This window comes from Mus pahari, chromosome 4 (assembly GCF_900095145.1).
Source record: "Mus pahari chromosome 4, PAHARI_EIJ_v1.1, whole genome shotgun sequence".
Taxonomy (NCBI): Eukaryota; Metazoa; Chordata; class Mammalia; order Rodentia; family Muridae; genus Mus; species Mus pahari.
Window position 1 is genome coordinate 110,531,608 of NC_034593.1, and position 27,052 is coordinate 110,558,659.

The following is a 27,052-nucleotide window of genomic DNA, read 5'->3' on the forward strand; positions in this document are numbered from 1 at the left end:
CGCTATATCAGGGTCCCTTCAGCAGAATCTTGCTGGCATGTGCATTAGTGTCTGGGTTTGGTGGCTGATGATGGGGTGGATCCCCGGGTAGGGTAGTCTCTGGAAAGTCCATCCTTTCGTCTTAGCTCCAAACTTTTGGACACGTTTTCACAAGCCAGAGTTCTGTGAGAAAGGGGAAGCTCAATTAAGAAAAACACTTCCATAAGATCACTCTGTAGCTGAGCCTGTAGAGCATTTTCTTAATTAGTGATTGATGAAGAGGACTCTCAGCACATGGTGGGTGGGGCCATCCCTGGGCTGGTGGTCCTGGGTTGTAAAAGAGAGCAGGCTGAGCAAGCCATGAGAACAAGCCAGTAAGCAGCTCTCCTGCATGGCCTCGGCATCCGCTCCTGCCTCTAGGTCCCTGTCCTGACTTCCTTCAGTGATACACAGTGACAAGGAAGCATAAGCCTGGTAAACCCTTTCCCCCCCAAGTGGCTTTTGTCATGGTGTTTCATCGCAGCAATGAAAGACAGTCCCCATCATGTAGGCTTATAAGCAAGCCTGTGGCACATTTTCCTAATTGCTGATTGATGTGGAAGGGCCCAGCCCACTGTAGGCAATAGCATCCTTGGGATTGCCAGGTGGTCCTGGGGTGTATAAGAAAGTTATGGAGCAAGCTATGGAGAGCAAGCTAGTAAGCAGCACTCTTCCATGGCCTCTGCTCCAGTTCCTACCTCCAACTTCCTGCCTTGCGCTCCTGTCCTGACTTCCCCTCATGATGAACTGTGAACTATGAAATGAAATAAACCTTTCCCTCCCCAAGCTGCTTTTGGTCATGGAGTTTCATCCCAGCAATGGAGAGAGAACTAGGACATTAGCTAATAATCCCCATGTATGTGTGCTGCTGCCTGGTTCCCTTTCATCAGCTCCTTCCTCTGCAGTATGAGAGGACCAACAAAGTGAGCTTATGAAAACGGTTTCAGCTTCTGGCTAGAGAGAGGATGGGAGTTTGCTCAGAGATACAAAATGAGGTAGGGGCAAAGGCAGAATGATCTGCGGGAACACCCCTACTATAGACCCCAGACTGATCATCAACAGCTGATCGGCCCTCAGCCTGTGCCTCATGGAAGGACCAGTGTGTTCTCCATGTTTCTGTGAAGGCGACAGAGCCTGACCTGCTCTGTTTTCCTGTGTGGAGGTCTGTGTGACGAGGAGTTAAATGGTGTCTTCAGGGCCTAGACTTATGAACAGAATCTGGAATGCTGGGTGCAGGCAACACTCCAGGCAACCAAGAAGCCTTGACCAGGGTTGGGACCTCTTCCTTTCCATCTTTGTTGTGGAGGGCATCATAGTCATGGTGTTCCAAGTCATTGTCTGTGAGCTTCTAAGGGTGTGGGCTATCTAGACCAAGCGTTGTGGATAAAATATGAGTTATATATTTGATCCTAAATTTCAGAGAATCACAAAATCTTCAGCATGATTATGCTCCCTTTGGAATTTATTTGAGACATACTAAAAGTTACTTGGTGTGTAGCTGAACTTCACATTTAACTGTGTCAGGTATGGCGGCTTGCTCCTGTAACGTCAGGAGACTGAGATAGGAAAATGACCTAAGCTACGGAATAAGTTCCAGGTCAGCCTGAGCTAGAGTGAGACCCCGCCTCAAATAATCAAGCAAAAATATAACAAAACAAAAACCAAATTGATCTGGCCATCTTATATTTTTATGTGGTAATTCTAGTGAGGAGGAGAAGTTGGTCAGTGTCACTGTAAATGTTTTCACTGCTCCCTCACTTCAGCCACTGGGAGAAGGCTTTGATGGCAACTTAGCATCCTCTTCAAAGGAGAGCTCTCAATCGCCACAAAGCTTTCTGATGAAGTAAGGTTTGAGGTAGGGTTTGCATTTTTATTACTGCTGTAACAGATGACACACTCCAGGCGACCAAGAACTTGAAGATTGAAGGCAGCACAGGTTTATTATCTTATGGCTCTCCAGGTCAGAAGTCTGAAAGTCATGGTCTGGAGAGACGGCTCAGACGTTAAGAGCACTGACTGCTCTTCCAGAGGTCCAGAGTTCAATTCCCAGTCAACCACCTAGTGGCTCACAACCATCTGTAATGGGGTCTGGTGCACTCTTCTGGTGTGTCTGAAGACGGCTACAGTGTACTCATATAAGTAAAAATAAATGAATCTTTAAAAAAAAAAAAATAAGTCTGAAAGTCAAGGTGCCATTAAGTCACATTCTTCACCAGGATGTCTAAAGGAAAACCTATTTTCTTATCTTAGCCACCCTTAGCAGACTGTACACAATCTTGGATGGAGGTTCCCTCCATGTGCAAGATGAACAATGGCCTGCCAAGCCTTTCTCACAGCACGGTGCCCACACAACTTTTCTTCTGCCTCCTCCCAATGTCACGTACCCTTATATGACATTAAACCCACCCAGATGACCTAAGTTAATCTGTAGTTTTAGAGTTTTGTTTGTCTTTATTTTTTTCTGTGTGTAGCACTGGTTGTCCTGGAACTTCCTCTGTAGACCAGGGTGGCCTCTAATTCACAGATCCGCCTGCCTCTACTGGGATCAAAGGCATGCGCTACCATCACCACCCAGCTAATCTGTGTGTGTTAAACCAACTACTTAGCAGACATACTCTGTCTGCTCTGTCCATCCCATCTGCCTTTGGATGTGGTCTGTCAGGATATAGTACCCTTCCTTGTTCAGGAGAGTGGTAATGTTTTCCTACAAAGAGTTCTCTAGCATCTTTTTTCTTCCCCACAGTTTGCTTATGGAGTCCCAGACTTGGAACTGACAGACATTGCCTGCAGCGAGGCCCTCCTGCAGCGCTTCATCATCTTCAGCCAGCGTCGGGGGGCACAGACAGTACGTGATGCCCTGTGTCCCCTCTCCCAGGTCACCCTACAGTGGATAGAAGACACTCTGTATGCCGATGTGGACTTCTTCAAACTCTTCCGTGTGGTAAGGAAAGGGTTCCATGCATCTTACTCGGGAGGCGACTCCTGGGAGCAGGCAGGCCATTGGAGAATTGACATTAAGGAAGGTGTGTGCTTGATACTCATGGCAAGCCTTGAGGAGACTCCAGAACCCTAGTTCTTCTAGAAGAGCAGCAAGGGAAAGGAGTTAGTTTACCCCTGAGCATGTGATGGGGTAGGTGTACATCCACGCCAAATGTGAAAAGACTACTCTCCATCCTCTGCAGGCTAGTGAGTTCCCCGCCCATGGTTACAGGCGAGACATTGACTCTGTCCTGGTCCCAGTGTTCATCTAGTCAACAAGTATGATACTTCCAGGGTGTCCGACTTTTTGACATTGTAACATGGCATTGTCATCTGCAGGTGTATTGGGATTCCTACATAGCTATCTTAGAATCTGCAGCCTGTGGGCCATAGGTTGGATATACCTGTGTATAAAATAGTAGGAAAAGGGAGAGAGAGAGAGAGAGAGAGAGAGAGAGAGAGAGAGAGAGAGAGAGAGAGAGAACAACTGTGCAAAGCTTTCCTACATTTCAACAAATGAGGGAGGGATTCAAATTCTTTCTTATGGATCTGCCCTTGATCCCCAAAGGTGCTATTTGTAGATAGAAAAGTTCATAATCTCCACATTTGGGGACGCTAAGTCAGCTTTCTGCTCTAGAGCCATAGCCAGACTCCCAGAGTTCATGAATGTCTCCTTGTGCTAGAAGGGTGGTGGAGCACAGAGGTGTCAAACTTTAGGATGTATGACATCATCAGAGGTTGCTGAAACATGCAAGTTCAAGTCCCCAGCCCTGCTGGTGGAGAGCTGCCTCATTCCTTAGGAGATTCTTATGGGGGTCCCTAGAGGCCACACTTTGCAGTTTTCATTAGAATCTTTTAGAAAAGATAGACTGTTCCTAGCACCCCCATTATATGTTTCTTTTTGCTTACATTTTAATTTCTGAAGCTGTGCCCTGAGGAATGTCAATCACTAAGATATTGAGATATTCTAAAGTTATTTGTTGATTATGGAATTTACATTTTTTGCTGTTTTTTCAAATCTCAAAAAATGCACACTCCTCTCTCTCTCCTCTCTCTCTCTCTCTCTCTCTCTCTCTCTCTCTCTCTCTCTCTCTCCTTGTCTTTAAGCTGGGGACAGGGTTGTTGCTGAGTTGGTAAGAGTGTTTGCCTTCCATACACAAAGCCAGGGTTATCTCCGCAGCACACGTAACCATCTGTAATCCCAGCACTTAGGAGGTGGGGGCAGGAATGCCAGACTTTAATGATCATCTTCAGCTAGCCTAGGACACAGGAGGCCTTGTCTTTGGGGATATAATACATAGAAAAAGAAAGAAAGGAAAAGGAAAGAAGCCAGATGAATTCTTTAAAATGAATCAAAATAAAATAGGCCTCACATGTTCTGGCAGAGTTTATTTTGAATTTCCTTTGGGAGTTACTCTGCAATTTCCCCAGCTCATTGGGGTTCCAAAGTAGGTAAAAGGGGTCAGGACCTGAGGAGGCCACCACAAAAATCTAGGGCCTCAGAGGTGATCTTGATGCTTCCTGTACTGCAGAGAGAACAGCCTGTGGCCGGAACATCTCCATCCTCCAGCAGACTCCAAGAGCAACCCTTGCCTCCTCTGGGGGCACCGTCTTCAGTTCACGTAATCCTGGGTAGAGCCAGATTAGATTGCATCTGGACAAAATTATCCGTTAGTGACGAGACCTTGTGTCAGTCAGTCCTGCATTACCATGACTCGTGCCCCAACCTGTCAGAGACAAGGCTTCCTTTGGCTCAGAGTCTTAGAGATTCCAGTCTGTGATGGATGGGCCTCATCATTTTGGGTCCAGTAATGAGGCAGCACATTGTGGCTGAATACACAACGGAACGATCCACTCATTTCTCTGCCAGGAAGCAAAAGAACAAGTGGAGGACATGGAGTTCCCAACATGCCCCTCAATGGCAGACCTTTGGATGGCCCAAAGATCTCTCACTAGGCCCTATCCCTTACATGTCCACCATCCCCACTAGTATCAAGACGGAGAGCATGCCTTTAACAGATGGTCCTTTGTGTGACACTCAAGATAGAAACTATAGTTAACCCCATGCTGGGGTCGCTGATTTGGGTTGTTTACTTATCAAACAAGACCAAAAAAACTTCTTAGTTTGGGTTTTGCTGCTGAAGAGACACAATGACCAAGGCAACTCTTTTAAAGGACACCAGTTAACTGCCTCCCCACCCACCCACCCCCACCCACCCCCAACCCCCGCTTACAGTGTCGGAGGTTTAATCCATTAACATCATGATGAGCCACTTCCATGGCAGTGTGCAGGCAGACATGGTGCTGGAGAAGGAGCTGAGAGTTGATCCGAAGGCAGCAAGGAGGAGACTAGATTTCACACTGGGCTTAGCTTCAGCACAGGAGTCCTCAAAGCCTGGCTCCCACCATGATACACTTCCTCCAACAAGGCCACACCCATCCCAACAAGGCCACACTCATCCCAATAAGGCCACACCTCCTAATTGCGCCATTCCCTATGGCCAAGCATTCGAACACATGGGGGCCATTCCTAGTCAAGCCACCACACCTTTCTTCTGCCTTTCATTGGGTTTAGAAATCAGACGTTTTGCTAGTCTCTCTCGCTTACTTAGATGTACCTGCGCTGTTCAGCCGAAGGCCAAGGCACCAACACTGAGTCTCCAACACTCACTCAGCTCACAGACAATCCAACCAACCCGTTCAAAGCTCCTCAGCAGATCGAGCTCAGCACAAACTTGTCCCTGAGAGTAGCAGCCCCCAGCTTAGCAGAACACAGAATCAGTGGGAGAGCTTCAACAGCTACATATGTGGAGGTGGGGATACGGGTCAGTTGGAGAGTGCTTGCCTAACGTGCCTACTAGGCCCTGGGTTTGATCTCCATCCAGCACTCTAAAAAACTAACCACGGTAGCGTACACCTGTAATTCCGTTGTGTGGGGGAGTTGGAGGCACGAGGATAGAAATTTAAGGTCACCCTTGCCTACAGGAGGCCTTTAAGGCCAGGCTAGACTAAATGAGACCCTGTCTCAAAAACAAAACAAAACAAAACAAGGCACACTTCGGGCCCCAGAGTCCAGAGGTCCTGAGTCAGTTAGTACAGTACAGGTTACTTGGGTATTTTCAAGATCTTTGCAGATAATTCCAAATTCCAGCCAGGGTCAAAATTTATCAACCTGAACAAAGACTTTACAAGCTCAGTTTCTATAGATGTAACAGTAATACATATAACCCAAACACCTCTGGGCTTCAAGAACACGGTGCGGTGCGGTGCGGGTGCTTCAGAAGTACGAAGCATGCCCTTTCTCTTAAAGAGAGCTAGGGAGGCAAAGGAGGGGGCAGAGGACACCCCCCTCCAGTGGGAGGCATCAGGTGACCTGTGCAGACCTCCTTGCCCGCTGTCCTCTTTGGTCCTGCTTCTGCTTCAATGAGGAAAGGGCTGCGTAAAGTAGAACCCATGAGCTCCTAGCAAAGTGTAAACACCCTGTCTAGTCGTCTGGTGCCCTTGAAATGTGCCTTCCCCGGTCCAAACGAACAGGGCAGCTAAACATTAAAAGCAAATAAATTACTAATAAAGAACTTAGACGAAATAGCATGCATTAAACGAGATTTTGCTTTCATTGTTTCCTGTTCCCATCCTGGGAGTGGTTTTAGGAAAATGATCCCCAGGCAGGCACAGGGTGGCCAGGGCAGACCCCAGGGCCCCCTGGAGGAACATGGCCTCTGTGGCCTAGCTGTTATTGCAGCTGGTTGGCGCACAGCCACTGTCATTCCGGCCCGGGGGTGGGGAATGGGAGGACACTCGGCCGGCCCTTCTCCTGGGTTGTTTCTTGTGTACACGTAGCCTTTATATAAATAAGGTTTTATTAAATGCCGAGTCAGTTCTCATTAACAAAGAAAGAGGAAAAAAATCTTAGTAAGCCACTGTGACCGGCACCTGGCCCTGCTGGGTACAGAGCAAGGGTGGGGGTAGAGTGGGAGCAACCTCCAGACCTGGGAATCTGTGGAGCTGAGGGAACGGAGTGGGAGCTAGCACCCACTGGGGCCAGCTGTGTTTTTCCTCTTTCCTTTAGAGGTCAGAACCGAATGTGGTCATCTTCAAATAATCCAAAAGCAGTTCTCTGGGCCTTGCTCTACCCAACCCAGTCACATAGTCCCTCTCTCTGTGGGTGTCTCTCTGTGTCTCTCACTGTGTGTCTCTTTCTGTCTCTCTCCCTCCCCTCTCTCTGTGTGTCTCTGTCTCTGTCTCTGTCTCTCTCCCACACACATTTGCATATGAGTTGGGGAAGCCCAGAACAAATCAGGTGGATGGATTCTCTCTATGGCTTGGCCTCTCTTGGATTCACCTCCAACAGCCATGGTGTGAAGAAGTTCGTCTTCACCTGGGACGTTTTCAGGCTAACAGCAGGCAACTTGAAACTCAGAGGTTCAGAGCTGAGCCCAGGGCATCATTACTGTCCACATACCTAAAATGTTCGCACCGCATTAAAAAAAAACAAAAACAAAAACAAAAACAACCGTGTATCCCTTTAGTACTTTAGTCTGAATCGGGTGGGGGGTCCGAGATTTCCCATCTGATTTGCCCAGGTTGCGCAGGCCCCTCTGTTCCTCCTCCATCCCGTTTTCTACTCCACCCCAGCCCTCTGTCCTTCCTGTTTTCTCTCCCACTCCAGTGCACAGCTTTGAAATCTTGCTGAGAAGCAAATCTGTCCCTTGTCTGTGGATGTTTATTTGTGGAAACTCAGCCGAGGAGATGAGGCGGACGCTAAGACCGCCATTCTGCTGGGAAATCTTGAGTTTCCCCCTTCTCCGTGGCTGTGGATGGAGGAAAGCTGGCTTTTGGGCTCGCAGCTTTCCCCTCTGTAAATGTTCCTGCTATTATACAGTTCGCCTTCTTCTTTTCTCTCTCCCTCCATCTCTACGCCGCTGTGGCTTTTACTTTGCCATCTCTGTCACACTCCTGTTCCTGTGACTCTTGCCTGGCCGAACATTGAGTTCCAGAGAAGAAGAGGCACAGGCTTGGGGGTCCTGACTACACGCAGCTGCCCGTGTCCCGCTTCACTCTTGGCTCTGCTCCCTGAATTCCTGCGCCACTGGGAATAAACAGGGGGCGGACTTCGCATCGCCTGGTGAGAGCTGGCCTTGCTTTCTGCTTCCTGGGGTCACTGGCCTGCAGTTTGTTAAATTTCAACTATGTGTTCCAATTTTTCGAGTGGCTTTTTGCTATGTACAATTCTCTGGGGAAACCCCACATCTCCTGGGTTTAACAATAATGTCTCATTAGTGACTTTACCTCCATGATATATTCCCTCCCTCCTTCCCTTCCTCCTCCTTCCTCTCTCTCTCTCCCCCTCCCCCTCTCTGGATTGCTGTGTCTACCTAACTTTCTCCTACTTTGGGAAGGAAAGAGAAAGAAATCAAATTCTAGTGCAAGCAGCAGTGTATGTGTGTTGAAGGGGGTGGGAGGGTGGGGGCAGGGTGTGTTGGGGAGTGGGGTGTGTGTGTGTGTGTGTGTGTGTGTGTGTGTGTGTGTAGGGTACATGGCAGGCAGAAACAAAACTCAGATAGAAACAGGTTTAAAAGCCATTAAACCACACTAGAAGTATTTGGCTTACAGCATTTGTAGACTCTGCCCCCCTTCATCTATCAAATCAGTGGTTATTGGGGTGGGGGGTCCCCTTGACAAATAGATTTCAATAAAGAATGAATTAGAAGAGAGGCCTTTTTACCACGCCTGGGCTAATGATCTTATCATTTGCTTTTCTTGATTTCCATTAGGCTCCAGACCTATACAGTAAGCTAGGACTTGTTTTCTTGACAGCCCAGATGTGACTTTATAGACTGAGGAAGAAAGATCAGAGCTAAACTGACTTGCGACAAAAGCCAGTCCCTGGGACAGCTGCTGGTTCAGATGGTGGGGTCTGGCATCTCTGCCTGTGTTCAGTCAATATAGATCACGTACTTACGCTATGTGATACCCACATGTTAGATAACAGGTTCCCTCCAGTGTAAATTGGCTTGTCGAAGGATCTGGGCTCCCGATACTTCAGCTCTCTGCAGAACAGTAGCTCTGAATTGTTTTTATGGATCAGGATTGTGATTGAGAACCTGACACCAGCTCTAAGCCTGTCCCTAGGGAATGTAAGTCCCTCACAGACGCGATGGGGTGGAGACTCATGGGAACCACTGGAGTCAGACCCCGGGTTAAAAACTCATGCAATGAAATTTCTTTTCTACCTACCACTAATACACAATTACCCCAGTGGGTCTCAAATAAAAAACAAGATGTTTCTTTTTGTTTTCAAGAGTTAAACTCACTCTAAAAGTTTAAAGTGGGAACGAGGATGACAGAGCTCTGTCCCCAGCCAAAGAAGCACTTACACGAGTGTGTATGTGCACAGAACCTATTATACACAGGCCAAGACCACCCAGGACAGTGACAGGACCACAGGACCCGCACGCGTCACAGCTCCGACAAGGCAGACACTGAAGATGCTGAGGCTGTGTCTGTGTTTGGGCACACAAGGGGATTACAGCTAAGACCCAGCTGTACGAGGTAGAAAGCTCACTTCCATATTTCAAAATTAGGAGAGCAGTAGAATTCAGTCATGAGGGAGACCCCATGTCATAGTAACCCAGTGTATACTGAGCTACAGAGCTCAGGGAGACAGGTAGAAAATCACAACACGGATGTGACCACACATCTGGGGTCCAGCACAGTTTCAGCTAACGCCCAGGACCCTGAGCTGCTACTTCAGCCTGGTCTTAGCCCTGGCCAGGTGTTTCTTCCTTCTGAGTACAGGCAGGGTGCAGAAAGCCATGCTGATTTCTAGTGTTGTCTCTGACCTTAGCTTTTTTCATAAAACTCCTCAGCACTGGCTCTTGAGTGGGACCAGTGGTAGAGGCAGAGTCCCGGGCCACCTGCTGACACACACAGGCATCCCCTAGTGGCCCAGACACTGCTTTCTGGCTACTGTCTAACAATCTGGGGATGTTTTAAGGACCATTTCTTCTACATTTGTGAAGTTGACAGTAAGGCCCATGTGACACCTGTCATGGGATTGCAGTGACATTTGTATTAGAGAAAAGACGGGAAACACACTTTGAAACCAAAGACATTTTGCTTATACCAAAGTGAAAGGGCGGGCTGGGCTGGGCAGTTTAGTCAGTGTCTCGGTCAGTAAAGTGGTTGGCCTTCTCTTATGAGGGCTTGTGTTCAATACCTAGAACCTATGTGGAAAAGCCAGATGTGGTAGAGCATGCACCAGGGAGGCAGAGGAATGTGTATCCCTAGGGCGCACTGGCCAGCCAGTCTAGCATACTTAGCAAGCTCTGTGCCAGTTCAAGACCATGTCTCAAAGTTCAAAATTGATTAATTCACTCATTCATTCATTAAAGGTTGAATGGTGCCTGAGGAATGGCTCCTGAAGTTGTCCTCTGACCTGTATGTACACACACACAACACATGCATATGCCACACACACATACACACACACCACACAGACATACCACACAGACAGACACACACATACACACACCACACATACATACCACACACATATACACACACCACACACAACACATATATCATATCTCACACACATAGACACACATGTATACACACAACACATACATACCACACACAGAGACACACACATATACACACACCACATACATACACTACACATACATACATACACTACAGACACACATACACATATCACATAAATACATACATTACAGACACACATATACATATCACACACACATACATACACCACACACAGAGACACACACATACATGCACCACACACATACATACATATCATGCACACAGAGACACACATACACATACTCCCCACATATACGCATCACACACAGAGATGCACATACACACACATACATATACCATACACACATACACACCACACACACACATATATATACACCACACACACATACCATGCACACAGAGTCACACATACACATACCCCCCACATATACACACCACACACAGAGACACACATATACATACATACATAGACCATACACACATACACACACCACACACACACATATATATACCACACACACAACCATATACCCATACACACACCACACACACATATATACACTACACACAACCATTTACCCATACACACAGCACACACACACACAGACACACACATATACAGACATACTATATACACATACACACACCACACACATATATACACCACACACAACCATATACCCATACACACAGCACACACACATACACACCACACATACAGATACACATATACACCACACACATACATATACCACACACACAGACACAGAGACACACATATATACCATATACACATACAAACACACAGCACACACACATGCAGAGGGAGCTGGGGTGGCAGGTGATGGGGGAGAACACACTATGCTCTACAGGGGCCCCTCGCTCCTTCCTCAGACGCCGGCACTGGAGGAAGTTCTGTCTCACAGAATAACCTTTCCCTGCTGCCTCCTCTGGATTCCAAGCCAGTTTTGCTTTCATCAGAAACAGACACTAGGGCAGAAGTTGTCGGGAGGGAAGGAGGCCTAGTTTCTGTTGCGCTAAGGAAAGTCCCATAACTTGACTGTTCACATAACCCAGAGCCCACCCTCTGCTTTAAACCTTCAGACACTGTTCCTCCCAGTGTCGGGAGACAGCACGTCTGGATGACCTCTCCCAGTGGAAACAGTTGGCATGTCCCCCACCCCTCATGTAACTCAGTCTGAATTCTCCACTCATGACGCATTTCCTAGCACACAGGGCGCCTCTCCTGGTTGCCCCCTCACCACCAAAGCAGTTTCCTCTCTTTTTATCCAATGCTTAACAACTGTCAGGCTGCAACAAACATACTTTAAATCCACAGTCATCCAGTTGCTTAGCAACAACTTCCCTCCCGGATAAACCTGGGCTTCCTGTAGCAGCTCCTGGGAAAGTAACCCAGCACGCAGGGCTGCCTGCCCACAGTGTCCACAGCCTCACTGGCTATTAACTTCTGCTCTAGATGCTTTCCAGTTACCCATCCCCAAGTCCAGAATCTTTCACTGTCTCCCAGAGACCATGTTATCCTCACAAAGACACTTTTAACCTGATTCTACCTAATTACCTACTCATTCAACTTAGAAATGAATATTGTTTCCAGATCGGCTCCTTTAAGTTACAGGGGAGAAAAAAAATCTATTAATCATAGGCAAATCCTTTCCTGTGCTGATGAAGTGATAGACACTGAATCAGTAAATACCATTAAGATGTTTAAGAGCTGGTACACTTTATTTCACACTGGAAAACAGACAGCAGATCCAAGGGGGAAGGAATAGACTTTGTCTTTCAAGAATCTTTTTTTTTTTTTTTTTTTTTTTTTTGGTTTCTGAGACAGGGTTTCTCTGTATAGCCCTGGCTGTCCTGGAACTCACTTTGTAGACCAGGCTGGCCTCGAACTCAGAAATCTGCCTGCCTCTGCCTCCCAAGTGCTGGGATTAAAGGCATGTGCCACCACACCTGGCATCTTTCAAGAATCTTAACAGAGGTCTCTAGGAGCCCCCAGTGAGGGCCTTACATCACTTTCTTAAGTAGGACTTCACTGCCCAGGAACCACTCAGACCAACCACAATTAATAGAGATACACTGCTGCAACCCTATCTGTATACCCAGTAGTCCTTAAGAAATCTAAGTAGACCTTGATCTCAAGTTACCAGTGCCAACCCAAATGATGACACAAAGTTATTTGTCATTTGAAATATTAAGAGAACTTGCAGATATAGGTGTCTGGGATGTATGTAATAGTAGCATTTGCCACTTTGGTCTTTGACCCATTTTCTGGAAATGTTTCCATTCAAGTAAAGTTACAGCCCAGTTCTCTTGGCAGGAGAAGGTCTTATGAATTAGAATTGATAACGGGGAGAGAATTCAAGGAAGAAGTGAGCCCTGAGGGAGTTATCTTGTAATTTATAGCCACATGGTTAAGAAGCTGGCGAGCGGATTCAGAGGGAGGCTTGCTGGGTACCAGGCTCGTTCTGAGATGTAAATGGCTTCTCCAAAGCATGAGTGCCTCGGCATTTATCATCCCTGTGGAAAATAACTACGAAGGAGAATGCAGGCGGGCCACCAAGCACACACCAGAACATTGCTTCTCAACCTTCCTAGGGCTGCAACCCTTTAATACGGTTCCTCACGCTGTGCTGACCCCAAACATAAAATTATTTCATTGCTCCTTCATAACTGTAGTTTTTCTACTGTGATGAATCGCAATGTAAATTACCGATATTCAGGGTGTCTGATCTGTGACCCCTGTGAATGCGTCTTTTGACCTCCAAAGGGGTCAAATGACATCAGCACTTAGCAAATGTATGATTGATAGATTACTATCCAATTATTAGCAAGATTTAAAAAAAAAATGTTGACCAGACATAAAAATGCATCTCACACCCTGGCCCCAGGCTTCTGCTCCTCCAGATCCCTAATCTTGTTTTTATCCAGCGATCGATCCAGGCTGATCCGATATCTGGCTTCACATGCCTCTCTCCACCTGGATGCAGACTCCCCACCTCCTTCTGTGCACAAGATGCTGCCCTTAACTCATCCTTACAAACATCTCAGACCCTTGTCAACTCAAGGGTCACCTTCCCAATAACAGTGGAACAGTCTACTGCCTCCCTGGCAGAGCTACCGCTCACAGAACCCAAAGTCTCAGGGGATCCTGTCTCTTTTCTACAACACACATTCACGGATTGCTTATGTGTGCCTTTGCTGAAGATGTAAAAACAAAGCCTGTTTCTATGTGTAAGGAGTTCATAATCTAGCATAGCTGTTCTTGAGCTTCCTAATGCTGAGACCCTTCAAAACAGTTCCCATTCTGTTGTGGTGACCCCCAATCATCAAATTATTTCGTTGCTACTTCATAACTGTAATTTTGCTACTCTTATGAATTATAGTGTAAATATCTAACTTGCAGGATATCTGATATGCGATCTCCAAAGGGTTCACGACCCTCGGGTTGAAAGCTGTTGATGTAGTAGAAAGGCACACACACACACACACACATGTAAAGACAGCTGTGTGTGGTGGTACATGCCTTTAATCCCAGCAGATTAAATCCCAGGAGACAGAGGTAGAGAGCCTGGCCTGCATAATGAGTTCCATGACAGCCAGGGCTATGCAGAGAGGGTTTGTCTCAAAAAAACAAATAATAATGATAATGATAGCAATAGTACTTACCTTTCCTAATCTTTAATAGAGGAGACAGACAGGATCAGTGAGAGCATTCATTGACCTGTGGTTTGTCCTGCTTACGTCCTTCCTCCTTCCCTACCCACTGAACTCAACCCCCTCAGCCTAAAGCAAAAAGGAGGATTAAGTGACTTGTCTAGCTAGCATCCATTACCATTCAAGCTATTTAATAAGCAGTTTGAAAAGAAACCCCAGTAAGATGGGTGCCTTATCCCAGTGGTCAGAGAAGAGGGCATAAAGCATAAAAGCAGGCCTACCATGAGAAGAAAAAAAAGGCAAGGATACAGGGCAGAGATAGGAGCTCAAGTAATCCATGCTTAACTACCCGCCTCTAAGCGCTTGATGCAAACTAGAGCAGTCGAACCATCATTCAGGAGAGCCACCCCGCAGGATGAAAGAGCTGAGGCTGCTGGCAAATACCTGAGTCCTCTACAGATACCTGAATGAGGATGGCATTCAAGCTTTGAACCCAGTCCTAAAAGGACCTTTAGGATAGACAATCAGTGATTCAGTTCCATTCAGGTGTCTTCGTTGCTCTTCAGCTGAGACAGGCCTCTCTCTCTGGTCTAGAGAGCACTAGATTTGTCTAGACTGGATGGACAGCAGGTTCTGAGGATCCCCTGTTGCTACCTTTCCAGTGCTGGGATTACATGTTTGTGCCATCAAACAGGATTTTATATGGGTGCCAGGGACCAAATCATGTCCCCATGCTTATCGGGCAAGCATTTCACTGACTTGGCCATCTCCTTAGGTCTACAACTACATTTAATTTTTTTTTTCTTGTTGATTCCAGCTCCCTACACTCCTTGACAGCAGTTCTCAAGGAATCAACTTGAGATTTTGGGGAGGAATATTATCTGATCTGTCACCAAGAATGCAAAAGGTAAGAGACCCAATGTCATTAACCACCGTTTTGTTATGTCTTCAGAAGGTTTTTTAATATTCTCATTATATCAACGAACTCCACTGTACCTCTTGCCTGTTAAGGGGAAATTCATTTGCTCTGCTTATCCAGTAGTTTAACAGTGTTAGCTCATGTCCTACACCATCTGTCCTCCTAGATAGGAGGGGAAAAGAAAAAAACCATTCTTGTGATGCTCCATCAAGACATAAGCACCAGTGGGACCCACAGCTTGTATGTAGTAGCATGACTCATTATGGACTTGCAAGCTAAGGCTTTCTAGGACTGAGTGGTGGTGCAGTGAGCAATGTGCGCCCACAACAAGAGCAAAAGCTAACTCGGTGCCCTTATTATTGTGCTTATGGCTACAGTCTTTAGTGCTTTACCCCCCCTCGGTTACACTTCCTCCCTCCAGGGTGACTGTTTCGTGTTGTTTTTTATGACATACGTATACAACTTAATTCATATCTGATTCCATAAGACTTCTCAAACGTTGAAATTGGTTCCTCCACTTAAGAGTTGATTGTTGACGGAGCCAGGAAGAGACTACACAGTCCACAAGCCTTATTGAATACACAGTCAAGGAAGAGGAGAAGGCATCTCCTTATATGTGATGAATATAAGGCAAGGGGACGTGAAATGGAAAATCTTTTGTCCCCCCCCCCCCCCGCAGAGTTTTCCCCTTTTGTTTTCCCAGCTGCCTTAGGCTCAGCCAACTTGGGAAATAGTAAGCTTGGAATCTGTGTTTATAAAATTAAGTTTAATCATGGTAAAGCAGAAGCTCTGCTTGGCAGGAAAAGCGAGAGATGGGGTCCATTGCACTGCTGGCCACCTGCTGCCACGGGAGCCTCTAACATTTTTTTTTTTTTTTTCTCTTTCTAGCATTTAAAAAACTCAGCTCTGTGTAATAGTGATAAAGTAGGCAGAGGATGTAAATAGCTTCCTAAAACACACCAACACTTTTAATTCTGTGTGTGGGTGCTCCGGAAGATTTCCTTGCCTATTTAGATAAGAGGTCTTAGCATTTGTGATCCAGGTTTAAGCAGGTGGCCCAGTTTATATTAATTGATATCAGAACATTTGACCCGAGTACAGTCCATCATTTCTTTGATTAACTAAGAGCTTTGATTAACTAAGCAACATCATAATGATAATGACCCCATCTGGTCATAAGACCCACTGTTGTTGAAGCAATCCGAGATTCCGACTTTCTTACTGAGGCGTAGACTGTGATTATAAATGTGACTCACTGTGTGGATTCCACACGGTGCTCATCAGTTTCGGAAAGCAAGTGTTGGCATGTGTACAAAGAGAGACCACAGGTAAACATCGCTGATAGAAGTGGGAGAATGTTTTCCGTCATGCCTGGTTGGATCCTAATGGTTTTTTTTTTTTTTTTTTTTTTTTTAATTTCCAAGTTCCTTAGAATGTGACTAGTAAGGTGTGGTTAGGGAATAAACACGACATTGTTTTTACTTTATATTTTCCCTAAAGTGAAGCCAAGTGGCCTGATGGGAACCAGGACACTGGTGCCACTTGCCAGTGTCCCCTAGATTTCTCAGCATCACAGATATACCTTTCAAAGATGAAGCTACGGGTACCTTGACACCCACCATAAGGAGAGAGATGAGAAGAATACCAGGTTCCTCTTAGTGGACAAAGAATTTGGAAATTTTCATCCAATAAGTGAGACTTCTGTTCTTTGCTTGAATCTTAAAAACACACACACACACACACACACACACACACACACACACACACTCGAGCTCAAATGGGAGTGGGGTGGGAGGGAAAGAGCAAACCACACATTTCAGTTGAATGGAAGCACTCACATGGGATAAAATGAAGTTAATAAGAAGACATTTGAGGAGCCAGAGAGGCGGCTCAGCGATTAAGAGTGCTTTCTGTTCTTGAAGAGAAACAGCGATCCGCTCCAAGCATCCACAAAACAGCTCCCTGTAAATGTGTAATCCCAGTTCTGGAAGAATCAACAGCCCCTTCCGACATCTGTAGACATCTGTATGCACATGTCCACATACAGACACAGACAAAAGATACACAGGTACACATAAATCAAAGGAAAGCTTAAAAGGGATAATTTTCCAAATATAGAACACCACATTCTAAAGTTTTCAATCATAGAAATTTGCCATGGCTTTGCACTTCCGGAACAGGATAACGATTAGCTTCTGGTGATATAGTCTCTGCGTTTTTCCAAGGACACAATCCCAAGGAACCCAAACAAAGGAAAACAGACAATTGTTAGCATATTTTGTGTTTTTGCTTATCCTCAAATAGATGACAGCAGGTTTTTTTCTTCTTCTGCAGATGAATTAAGAATTGCTGAGAAAATTTATGTTTCCCTTTGAATAAGGAAAACGGCCTTCATTCTGTCTGCTTTAAGATTCTTCCAAGTCAGGGCTGCCATGACAGCTCAGCAGTTAAGAGCACTGGCTGATTTTTCAGAGGACCCACGTTTAATTCCCAGTACCAATCCAGGTCACAGACATCTGTAACTTCAGTTCTAGGGGATCTAACACCCTCATACAGACACACATGCGGGCCAAACACCAATGTACATGAAATAAAATAAATAAAAAAATTTAAAAGATTATTCAAAGCCCTTTCCTTATCCTAGTTTATCCATCGGCCAAGTGTTCAAGACTTGCTATGGGTGACCAGACCTCTCCTGCAGAATGGTGGTCCTGAGACCTTCACACAGCTGATGAGCATCCTGTCTGACCTCTTGTGTGGGTACCCAGAGGGAGGAGGTTCCCGAGTGTTCTCCTTTAACTGGTATGAAGACAATAACTATAAAGCCTTCCTGGGGATTGATTCCACAAGGAAAGATCCCGCCTATTCTTATGACAAAAGAACAAGTAAGTCTTCTGAGGCCTGTAAGCAAACTGGCACTGGTGTGGATTAAGAAGATGGGTTAGGGATGTGGGAAAGCTGGGCAGATGGCTTAGTTGGTAAAGTTCTTGCTGCATAAGCACAAGGTCCAGAGTTCAATGCCCAGAATCCACTGAGAAAAACAAAACCAGAAGATGTGGTGCCACTGGTAATCACAGCTGAGGCTGAGAAAAGACGATGGGTTTGCTGGTCAGCTGTCTTACCAGGTCCCGAGCTAGTGATAAAAGTGAGTTACATGGCACACCTCAGGCTGCCCTCTGCCCTCTACACACATGCATATACGTGCATTTACATTACAATATACATTACACACACACACAAATACAAAAAAAAAAAAAAAAGATGGGTTAGCATGTTGGGTTCTCAACCTCTGGGTTGTGACCCCACCAAAACCATAGAAAAACACAGATATTTACATTATGGTTCATAACAGTAACAAGATTACAGTTATGGAATAGCAGTGATATAATTTTAGGGGCTAGGGGTCACCATATCAGGAACTGTGCTAAAGGGTTGCAGCATTAGGAAGGTTGAGAACCACTGAGTAACACTTCTAAGAAACCCCAGTCCTAGGGTTGATTCTCTTTGCTCTTGTTAAGTGGCCTTGGGCAAAGAGATTTCTCCCAGAAATCCTCCTTCCTCTTGTAGAGGAGAATGGTGCTCATAGAAGACTGGGCATGAGCCATGGAAGGCACCCATGCCCACTTGGAAAGGGAAAAGGGGACATTTCCCATGGATGTAACTGAACTGTGACTAAGTCCAGGGACAGAGAAGAGTGATAAAGAAGAAGGCAATGCAGAGTTATAATAAAGCTCAGGCCAATAGCATCCTGGCAAGCCAACAGGGCTGGCACGCCCCTGGCAGACCTTCTCCCTCAGTTTCACTATCTTGGGCTGGGCTGGGCTCTGAAATTACAAAAAGACAGCCAAGAGATGCAGCAAAAGGAGTTGAAGGCCGAGACAGTTACGTACAAGGAAGAGAAGGAGTTAGTAGATGTGGAATGACTTGAGACTACAGCTGAGATTGCAGCGGCGGCGGGGGTGGGGGTGGGGGGGGGGGGGTGGGATGGGGTGAGGTGGGGTGGATGGGTGGGCGGGGAGTGGGGGTGGAGAGAAGATTTGGGCTTTCACTCTCTTTGGTCTCTTGCAAAAATCACAAGCCGCTCCTCAGCTTCTCTCTTTTAAGCAGAAAAAAGCACAAGCACAGTCACGCCCCCTGTCTCAGCCTGTAGGCTATTGTCAAGAGGCACTGTGGCAGTCTCTCACTGTTGCTAGTGGGAGCTTGTTATTAGTGGGGTCCATCCTAATAACTTAGATTATCCTCACACTGTCCAGTGTGGCATTGAATGGGAGTTAGGCATGGGACTTGATGCACTAATGACCTTGTTTAGTTATGAGCCGTGGGGAGCTTTGAAAAATGTTCCCTTTTCTCTTGACAGCATCCTTTTGTAATTCATTGATCCAGAGCCTGGAGTCAAACCCTTTAACCAAAATAGCCTGGAGGGCGGCAAAGCCATTGCTGATGGGAAAAATCCTCTTTACTCCAGATTCCCCTGCTGCTCGAAGGCTACTGAAGAATGTAAGAGCCCAGCTGGTGTAGTTCTCTTTTGTCTCCGACCTCCCAGAAGACAATGGTGTGCATGTGTGTGCGTGTGCATGCATGTAGTGTGTGTGTGTGTGTGTGTGTGTGTGTGTGTGTGTGTGTTTAAATAGACTCCTGCCAATGACTCCCCTCTGGCTTATTTTCCCCTAAATGGATTCCTGGGTTTCCTCCCCCATGCACAGTCACAGTAGGAATGCCTTGCTCTGGTGCCCTGCCTGGACCCACCCTCTCTGAAGCAGCCTGCGGTCCTGCAATGGACTTTTCTTTCCCACTGTGTGACTTATATTCCTAATGGAAATGTTCAGCATTTTTTGATCTCTGGCTTCCTAGAACAGGCAAAGATGGGGAGGATAAATATTTGCTCACTAGGATCCCAAGTACAACTCAATGAGACTTGGAATCAGTAGCATCATTATTGCATGTATCTCTGAGATACTAACAAATTAGATTCTGTCAATCCTAGAGTCTGAGGAATGGCAATATTCTAGGAAAGTAAAAGCACTTCCAAGAAGCCCCTTGTGGATTGGAGAGATGACTCAGCTGTTAAGAGAACTGGACCAGTGTTCGATTCCCAGAACCCACATGGCAGCTCACATGTGGTATATAGGCATACATGAAGATAAAACACCCATATACTTAAAATAATAAGTTATTATTATTATTTTTATTATTATTATTATAAAAAGAAGAGGAGGAGGAAAGGAAGAGGAGGAGAAAGAGCTTTGCCTTAATATAACATCTTAAAAGTTTATGGTGAGGGCTAAAAAGACCGAAGCAAAGGTTCTTACAATTTCTTCTGTTTCTTTCTGTGTGTCTATTTTAGGCCAACTCAACTTTTGAAGAACTGGATCGAGTTAGGAAGTTGGTGAAAGCCTGGAAGGAAGTGGGGCCCCAGATCTGGTACTTCTTTGAGAAGAGCGCACAGATGACCGTGATCCGAGTAAGGATGCTGACAACATAGGATGGGGAGGGCCCCGGAGACAGTTCATTCCAACTTCAGCCAGGCCAAGCTATATCGATAGAACCTCAAGCACTAGCCTGGAAATGTCACCAAGTGGCATCATGGGTATTGGGTGGGACAATTTAAAAGTTGCCACAAGGTCAGTATTTTTCCCATGAATTCACTTGAAGGCATCAGGTTCAAAGAGGTGACTCCTGAAGTGGCCAGCTCTATACTGCCAAGATGGTCACTTATGTCTGTCTGGTGGCCTCGTGTGCAATTTTGTAAAGCCCAAGAGCCAAGAGTTCTCAATAGCAAGGCAATTAAAATGAGAACAAAACAGAAGGCCATAAAAAGGAAATCTTCTATGTCATTTTCACATGCTCAGCAATACCCCTCCCATACTCTGCCTTCCTCTACTCTAGAAGCGCTTGTGTTGAAAGAAGATGATAGATGTTCAAGCCTACCAGCTTGTTTAGTGAGCCTTCGTGTCTCGATCCGTAATCATTAAACATCTGACGTGATCTGAGACGAAGGCCAAAGAGCCCGTGGAATTCTTAATTTCTGAGACTATGTTTTTTCTTCCCAAGGATACCCTGCAGCACCCAACGGTAAAAGACTTCATAGATAGGCAGCTTGGAGAAGAAGGCATTCCCACTGAAGCCATATTAAACTTCTTCTCTAACGGTCCCCGAGAGAAGCAGGCTGATGATATGTCCAGCTATGACTGGAGGGACATATTCAACATCACTGACCGATTCCTACGCCTGGCTAATCAATACCTGGAGGTAAGAGGCAGCAATCCACCTAAGGACCATAGCGGGCCTCTTAAAGATAACGTCATGGGTGAGGCTAGAGACCTGCCAGCCAGTCAGCTGGTGTTGGATTCAGTCTTTCATCCTTCCCACAAAGACATAAGGGTTCCACAGCCATCTGGCAGCATCTTCTCTAGACTTGCATGCTGTCCTCATGTCTTGTTAACTTCATGACTCCTCTGGCTCTCTCCTTTTCCCCTCAGCACACATCCATTCCCAGATATCTCCTGTCTGCCATTGTTCCAATGACCTCCTGTTGGCCAGTGTCCACCAAACCTCGAGTCTGAGTCCCGTCGATTGCTGGACACCCTTACCCCAAAGTCTTAAGGGCATGTCAGATTCAGCATGGGTCAAAAAATAAACTCCTGTTCTCCTTTCCTAGTACATCCTGCACTTCTAGTGCCAATTAATTTCAGTAGCCTTTTCAGATTCTTAAGCCAAGAACTTCAGGGCCATCTTTAATTGTCCTTTTTCCTTCACTGTCAGAGAGTGTGGTTCTAGACTGAGTGCTACTTGGTGCCACTTCTGTGCTACATGTTTTTGTAGCCACATGCCTTATCTCATCCCCTAGCAATCCCATAAAGTATGGAGTGTTATCGCTGCCAGTATGTAGACATAGAAGCCAAGGCTTAAAGAGGTTAAATGAGATCCCACAGCCATTAGGAGTACCAAACAGAGTCCAAATTTGGGTGTGCCTGAATTCAGAGCCAGCCCTGATGACCTCTTTCTTCCCCTGTCACGCCCCAGTCATGGTGCTCTGTCTGTCTTCCACCTCCCAATTATCTCTCAACTCTACATCTTGCTCTCTGGGCTCTGGGAGGGCTCAAGCCTTGTACCAGCCTGTCTGAGCAGCTTTCTCCCTGGATTCCGGAGTTTGCGCTGTGTTAATCCAGGCATCCCTCCATGCAGACACCAGCATCACATTCCAAACACACAGCTGCTTGCATCACTCAAATGTTTAAAGCCGGAGTGACTCAACACGGAAGCATCCAGCCTGTTTCTCTCCACTGGTAATGCCTCAGCTGCTGACAGCCCTCGGCGCTCATCCTTGCACCAGAAAATTCCACAGGAGGAGGGGGAACACCTTTCTCACAGCATAAGCAATACCCCCAAAGGGCCCCCTCCCACGCCTCATTCCCTCCATCAGACTTCTGGGTCTCAATGCCTGGGGAGGGGAGTAGTTCTGACCGGGAGGCCTGGACACATGCCGCCGCTGTGGGGGACTTGAAGCAAGATTCCTATGAAGTGAGGGAGGCATCGTCCCAAAAGAAGAGGAAATGTGTGTCTGCTCAAGCCTGCAGTGACTTTTTCTTTTGCTACCATCTATATACCTGTTCATTCTTGTTTGTTTTCTTTGTGGTGCTGGGGGTAGAAACCAGGGCCTCATACGGACCAAGCGAGTGCTCCACTGCCGAGTTGCTGGTCTCTCCAGTCCCACGCATCTGCGATTTGAGACTTTGCCCTCAGGTCTTCCTTCTGCTGCCTCACAGGCTTGGAAATTCATTCCTTCATGATCTGTAGCCCTCCCCTCAGACCCCTCAGGCTCCTGTTCAAGTTCAAGTAAGAATAGGCTGTCTGTGTGTCCATCTCGGGCTTGACCATCGAGATGGGTTACCTGGCATCGGTGGGCACATTTCAGTCCTCTTCAGATCCCAACCTCACAGCCTCCGAGATTTTCACACCTCAAGGTTGATCACACCCAATGGGCTGGGCCTCAACCTCCAAAAAAACTAAGGTCATTAGGAGGCTGAAGTTGCTTCTAGAAACAGGAAAGGGAGTTTTAATCTGAGGTCTCTAGGAGTGAGCTCCTCCGTCCCAGATGGTGTGTTCTCGGAATAACTCACTGGTGAGGAAAGGCCTGGCTTTGTGTATTCTTGGCTGCTCTTGAGGTCTCCCGCTGCCCTGGGGCCACAGCATTCCCTAGAACCTCCTTCTCTAGAATCCTGGACGCTGACATCACTGCACATGCTCCTGAAGTATCTTCTCAGCTAGTAGGAAGCATGGTGGCCGAAGCACCAGAGTTGAAGCAATCCCCATCTTACCAGAAGACAATAATGACCTCGGATGCTCTTTCTAAAACATATTCTGACCAGCTGACTCAGAATTCCCCTTTACTGCCCTGGTATTGCACAAGTGCTTACAGATGCGGAGCATTTACAGTGACCAACCGATCTCTTTCCCTCTTGCAGTGAAGCCCCCATCCCCGGGCCCACCACTGCTACCACTGCCCCGTTGTCTTAATCTTAGGCAGACAGAGCCTGTGCATAGATAGGTATGGGTATGCCAGGGAGCTGATGTGCTCCTACACTGGTTCTCAACAATGGTTTTGTGAGGTATTGGAAGAATAACGCTTGTCTTTGACTTGACTTTGTATCATGTATGAAAAGTTCCTTTCTTCCTTCCCTCCTTCTCTCCCTTCCCCTCCTTCCCTTTCTCCCTCCTTCCCTTCTTTCTTTCTTTCCTTCCTTCCACACCCTACCAACTGACCTATATCCCCCAGTCCTAAAGGAATTGTTTTTTTTTTCTAAGCATCTTGTGTTTAATACAGTAGCAGTAGATGTGTAATCTATTATGTGTCATCCTCTTAAACAGTTAAGAATTAAGTCTCTGGGTTGAGATTTCACTAGACTCAATTATCTACTGTTTGTTCCTCAGTCGGCATAGCTGTGAATTGTGGATTTTAGGAGTATTGACCTGATACTTGGCTGGTTCTGGGAATTAAATGAGCTATTTCATGCAAGACACTGTCGCATAAGAAGCACTAATCACTGTCAAGTCTTAATCGAAGTACAAACGAACCGGGCCTAAGTGGAATCTGGCCCCCAGCTGGTGCCTAGCTCTGAGCTCTTGAAGCTGCTGACCATGTATCTAGCTTCTCAGCCACTGTGACTTCCCCAGGGCTTTGACTACAGGCCATTGTGGCCAAGAGTCAGTGGCCTCCCCGTGGGGACCCCTACTAGGCTTTCGATAAAGGCCGTGGTGATGATTCAGTTTATCGTCTTGCCCTTCGGGGTGAGAGAAGCAAGGAGTTAAGGGACAGGAAGGAGAAGTTAGAGTGGGAGAGGCAGTGAGGGACAGGGGCCACAGCGGTCGACCTCAGCTCTTCAGCATCTGCTCTTGTGTTTGGGGCTATCTGGAGGAGCCTTGAGAACCCTGAGTGGCACACTTGCTGTGAAACCCCTCTCTGAGAGTTGTAAAGGTTTCTCCAGGACAGGAATGCTACTGTGTTGCCACCCATGCCTTATTTAAGAAGGTCAGCTTGGTACCTCCTTTTCAATCATGGGACTAGTGCTAATGAGTTTAAAACACTTCCTCATGGGACAATCTCCGAGCCTACATCTGTGCCTATTCTAAAAACAGAAAGCAAACCAAAAACCGATTATGGAAAATTAGGCAAATGAATTCTTTTACCCATAACAATGGGACGCTTAATTGTGATATTGAAAAACAACAGGAGCTCTGAGAACAAAAAAGACATCTTTAAGCCTCTCCTCTTTATGGGAAGTGATTCAGTAGATTTTCTTCTCAGTGACCAGAAGGGCTAAATCCCTTCCTTCCTGCTTAGGTTGAGGTCTGTCCCATGGATGGAGCACCCTGAAGGAAATCCACTCTCCTGAATCTGTCTGTGGATCCAGGTAAAACAGCCACGCATAGGACTGTCCAACCTGTCCCACGGGGCTTATGAACTGGACTCTCCGCTTCTTATGAGTCATTCTGAGAAATTTGACACTCTAAGGCTTGATTTTTCTTGTATGCACAATTCTAAGTAGCGATGCAAGGTCATTGTGGAGGACAGGATGTGAGTGAGCACGGTGGCAGAGCACTTAACACATTCATCAGACCTGTGTGTAAATGTTAGGCTTCAGGGACTCTTCATCTAGAAGGTTGGGTAGGACTAATGCCTCTTCAGAGCGGCTGTGGAGATGGCATGAGACACTCTGGGCTCACACCAAGAGCATGTATGTACACATGGCAGCTGCTGCTCTGAACCATGAACCAAGTAAAGACTGTACCTTTTCTTACACTCGAAAATGCCTAAATGTTAGTCATGGCTTCTCATGCTGATCTCTGGCTTAGCCCCGGTGAACTGGCTTAGAGTCACAGTTGGGTCTGTCTATTTCCAAAGCCTAGGAGGATAGCTCTGGGGCATGCTGGACTTGGACAGTGACCCAGAGGCTGAGAAACATCCGTGTCCTCCAGCTACCTTCTGGATAAAGCTTTCTGTGGACTGTCCCTCATCCCATAGCCGATTGCTGGCTTTCTGCTGACCCCGAGAACTAAAGGTTGAAGTGAGGCAGACTTCTTGGTTAGTGGGTGGACAGCTGTCTAGAGACAGCCATGCTAGTGTGGACATTTGAGGACCTGCACATCTCTCACATGTAGAGTGGCTTTTCCCAGACACCGTCCCATTACCCATGTCTCCAAATCTAGGGAGCCTGAAATTTAGCAAGGACTTTATAGGTAATAATTTATGGGGGGTATGTTGGTTTATTTGTTATTTACTTTGTGTATGTATGGTAGAGGGCAGTGTAGGGTGTGCCGTGACACATGTGGAAGTCAGAGGACAGCTTGTACAGTAATTTCTCTCCTTCTACCATAAGGGCTTCTAGGGTTAATTCAGGTTTTCAGGCTTGATAGCAAGTGACTTTACCCACTGAGCCATCTTGCTGACCCACGTTTAGGTAATCATCGTAACTTCATATGCATGCACATTTTATTCATAACCTATAGGTGTCTCTACCCACATGTTTTCCATAGAAAAACACAATTACAAAAATCAACAAACTATTCCTCTGATTACCCTTAAGTTGAAATAAATATACTTTTCCTCTTCAATTTTTTTGTTGTTGTTGCTCAGCAAAAGGTTAAGCCTAGCAAAAACCAAATACTATGTACAATTCACAGTGGATTTAAATTTCTTAGTACATTTAAATTTCAGGTCTTAAATTTCATATCAGGAAGCTGAATTCAGCCAAACTTTAAAATAAAAATATCTCTAATCAAAGCATAAAATTGTACTTTAATCAGTAACAGCTACCTTTTGCTAAGGCTTGAGGAAAAAAAAAATGTAGTCACTAATTGCTTTTCTTTGGCTATCAGCTCAGTCAGTGTACATAACTCTTTATGAATTGGATGGTGGTTATTTTCTTGAATTATCAGAGTGGTTTTTTTTTTAAACTACTTTTTCTTGGCACCTTTAATACTTCTGTCCACATGCCACCACCATCAACCATGATGTTCTCAGGAAATGTATTTTTCAGGCTAACTTAAGGGGAAAATTGGATAGAGAGATGAGGTCAGATTGGGTAACATGTTGTAGAATTAGATGTGCAAATATTGGCTGGGTACCCGTGTTCCTTTCTTCTGTTAACTCAATGACCCCAGAGACTGGGAAGGTATTGTGGGAGAGTTAGACAGGGGGACAGAAATCCATACCACAAGAGCAATTATTATTTCAAGGGCCATGAATTAGGTCCTAAGCAACTCACAATCACTGTATTTTATGCCTCTTGGATCTCTCAAAGACCTAGAACTCACGCAGAGAAGAGCAAACAGGTGGAGGCAGGCTTGGGACGCTGGCGGAGGAGAGAGATGTGCGTGGGCCCTGGGGAACAG

General features: G+C 46.1%; 1 protein-coding gene across 1 annotated transcript in view; it reads left to right on the forward strand.

Annotated features, from left to right (window-relative positions):
• Abca4 (ATP binding cassette subfamily A member 4) overlaps positions 1-27,052 on the forward strand; it is a 128,214-nt gene that overhangs the window by 22,945 nt on the left and 78,217 nt on the right. Inside the window, exons 6-11 of the mRNA XM_021195907.1 lie at positions 2,762-2,959; positions 15,059-15,148; positions 17,805-18,045; positions 19,518-19,657; positions 20,505-20,621; positions 21,212-21,409. Coding sequence (XP_021051566.1) covers positions 2,762-2,959; positions 15,059-15,148; positions 17,805-18,045; positions 19,518-19,657; positions 20,505-20,621; positions 21,212-21,409 — 984 coding nt within the window. The remainder of the gene's footprint in view (positions 1-2,761; positions 2,960-15,058; positions 15,149-17,804; positions 18,046-19,517; positions 19,658-20,504; positions 20,622-21,211; positions 21,410-27,052) is intronic.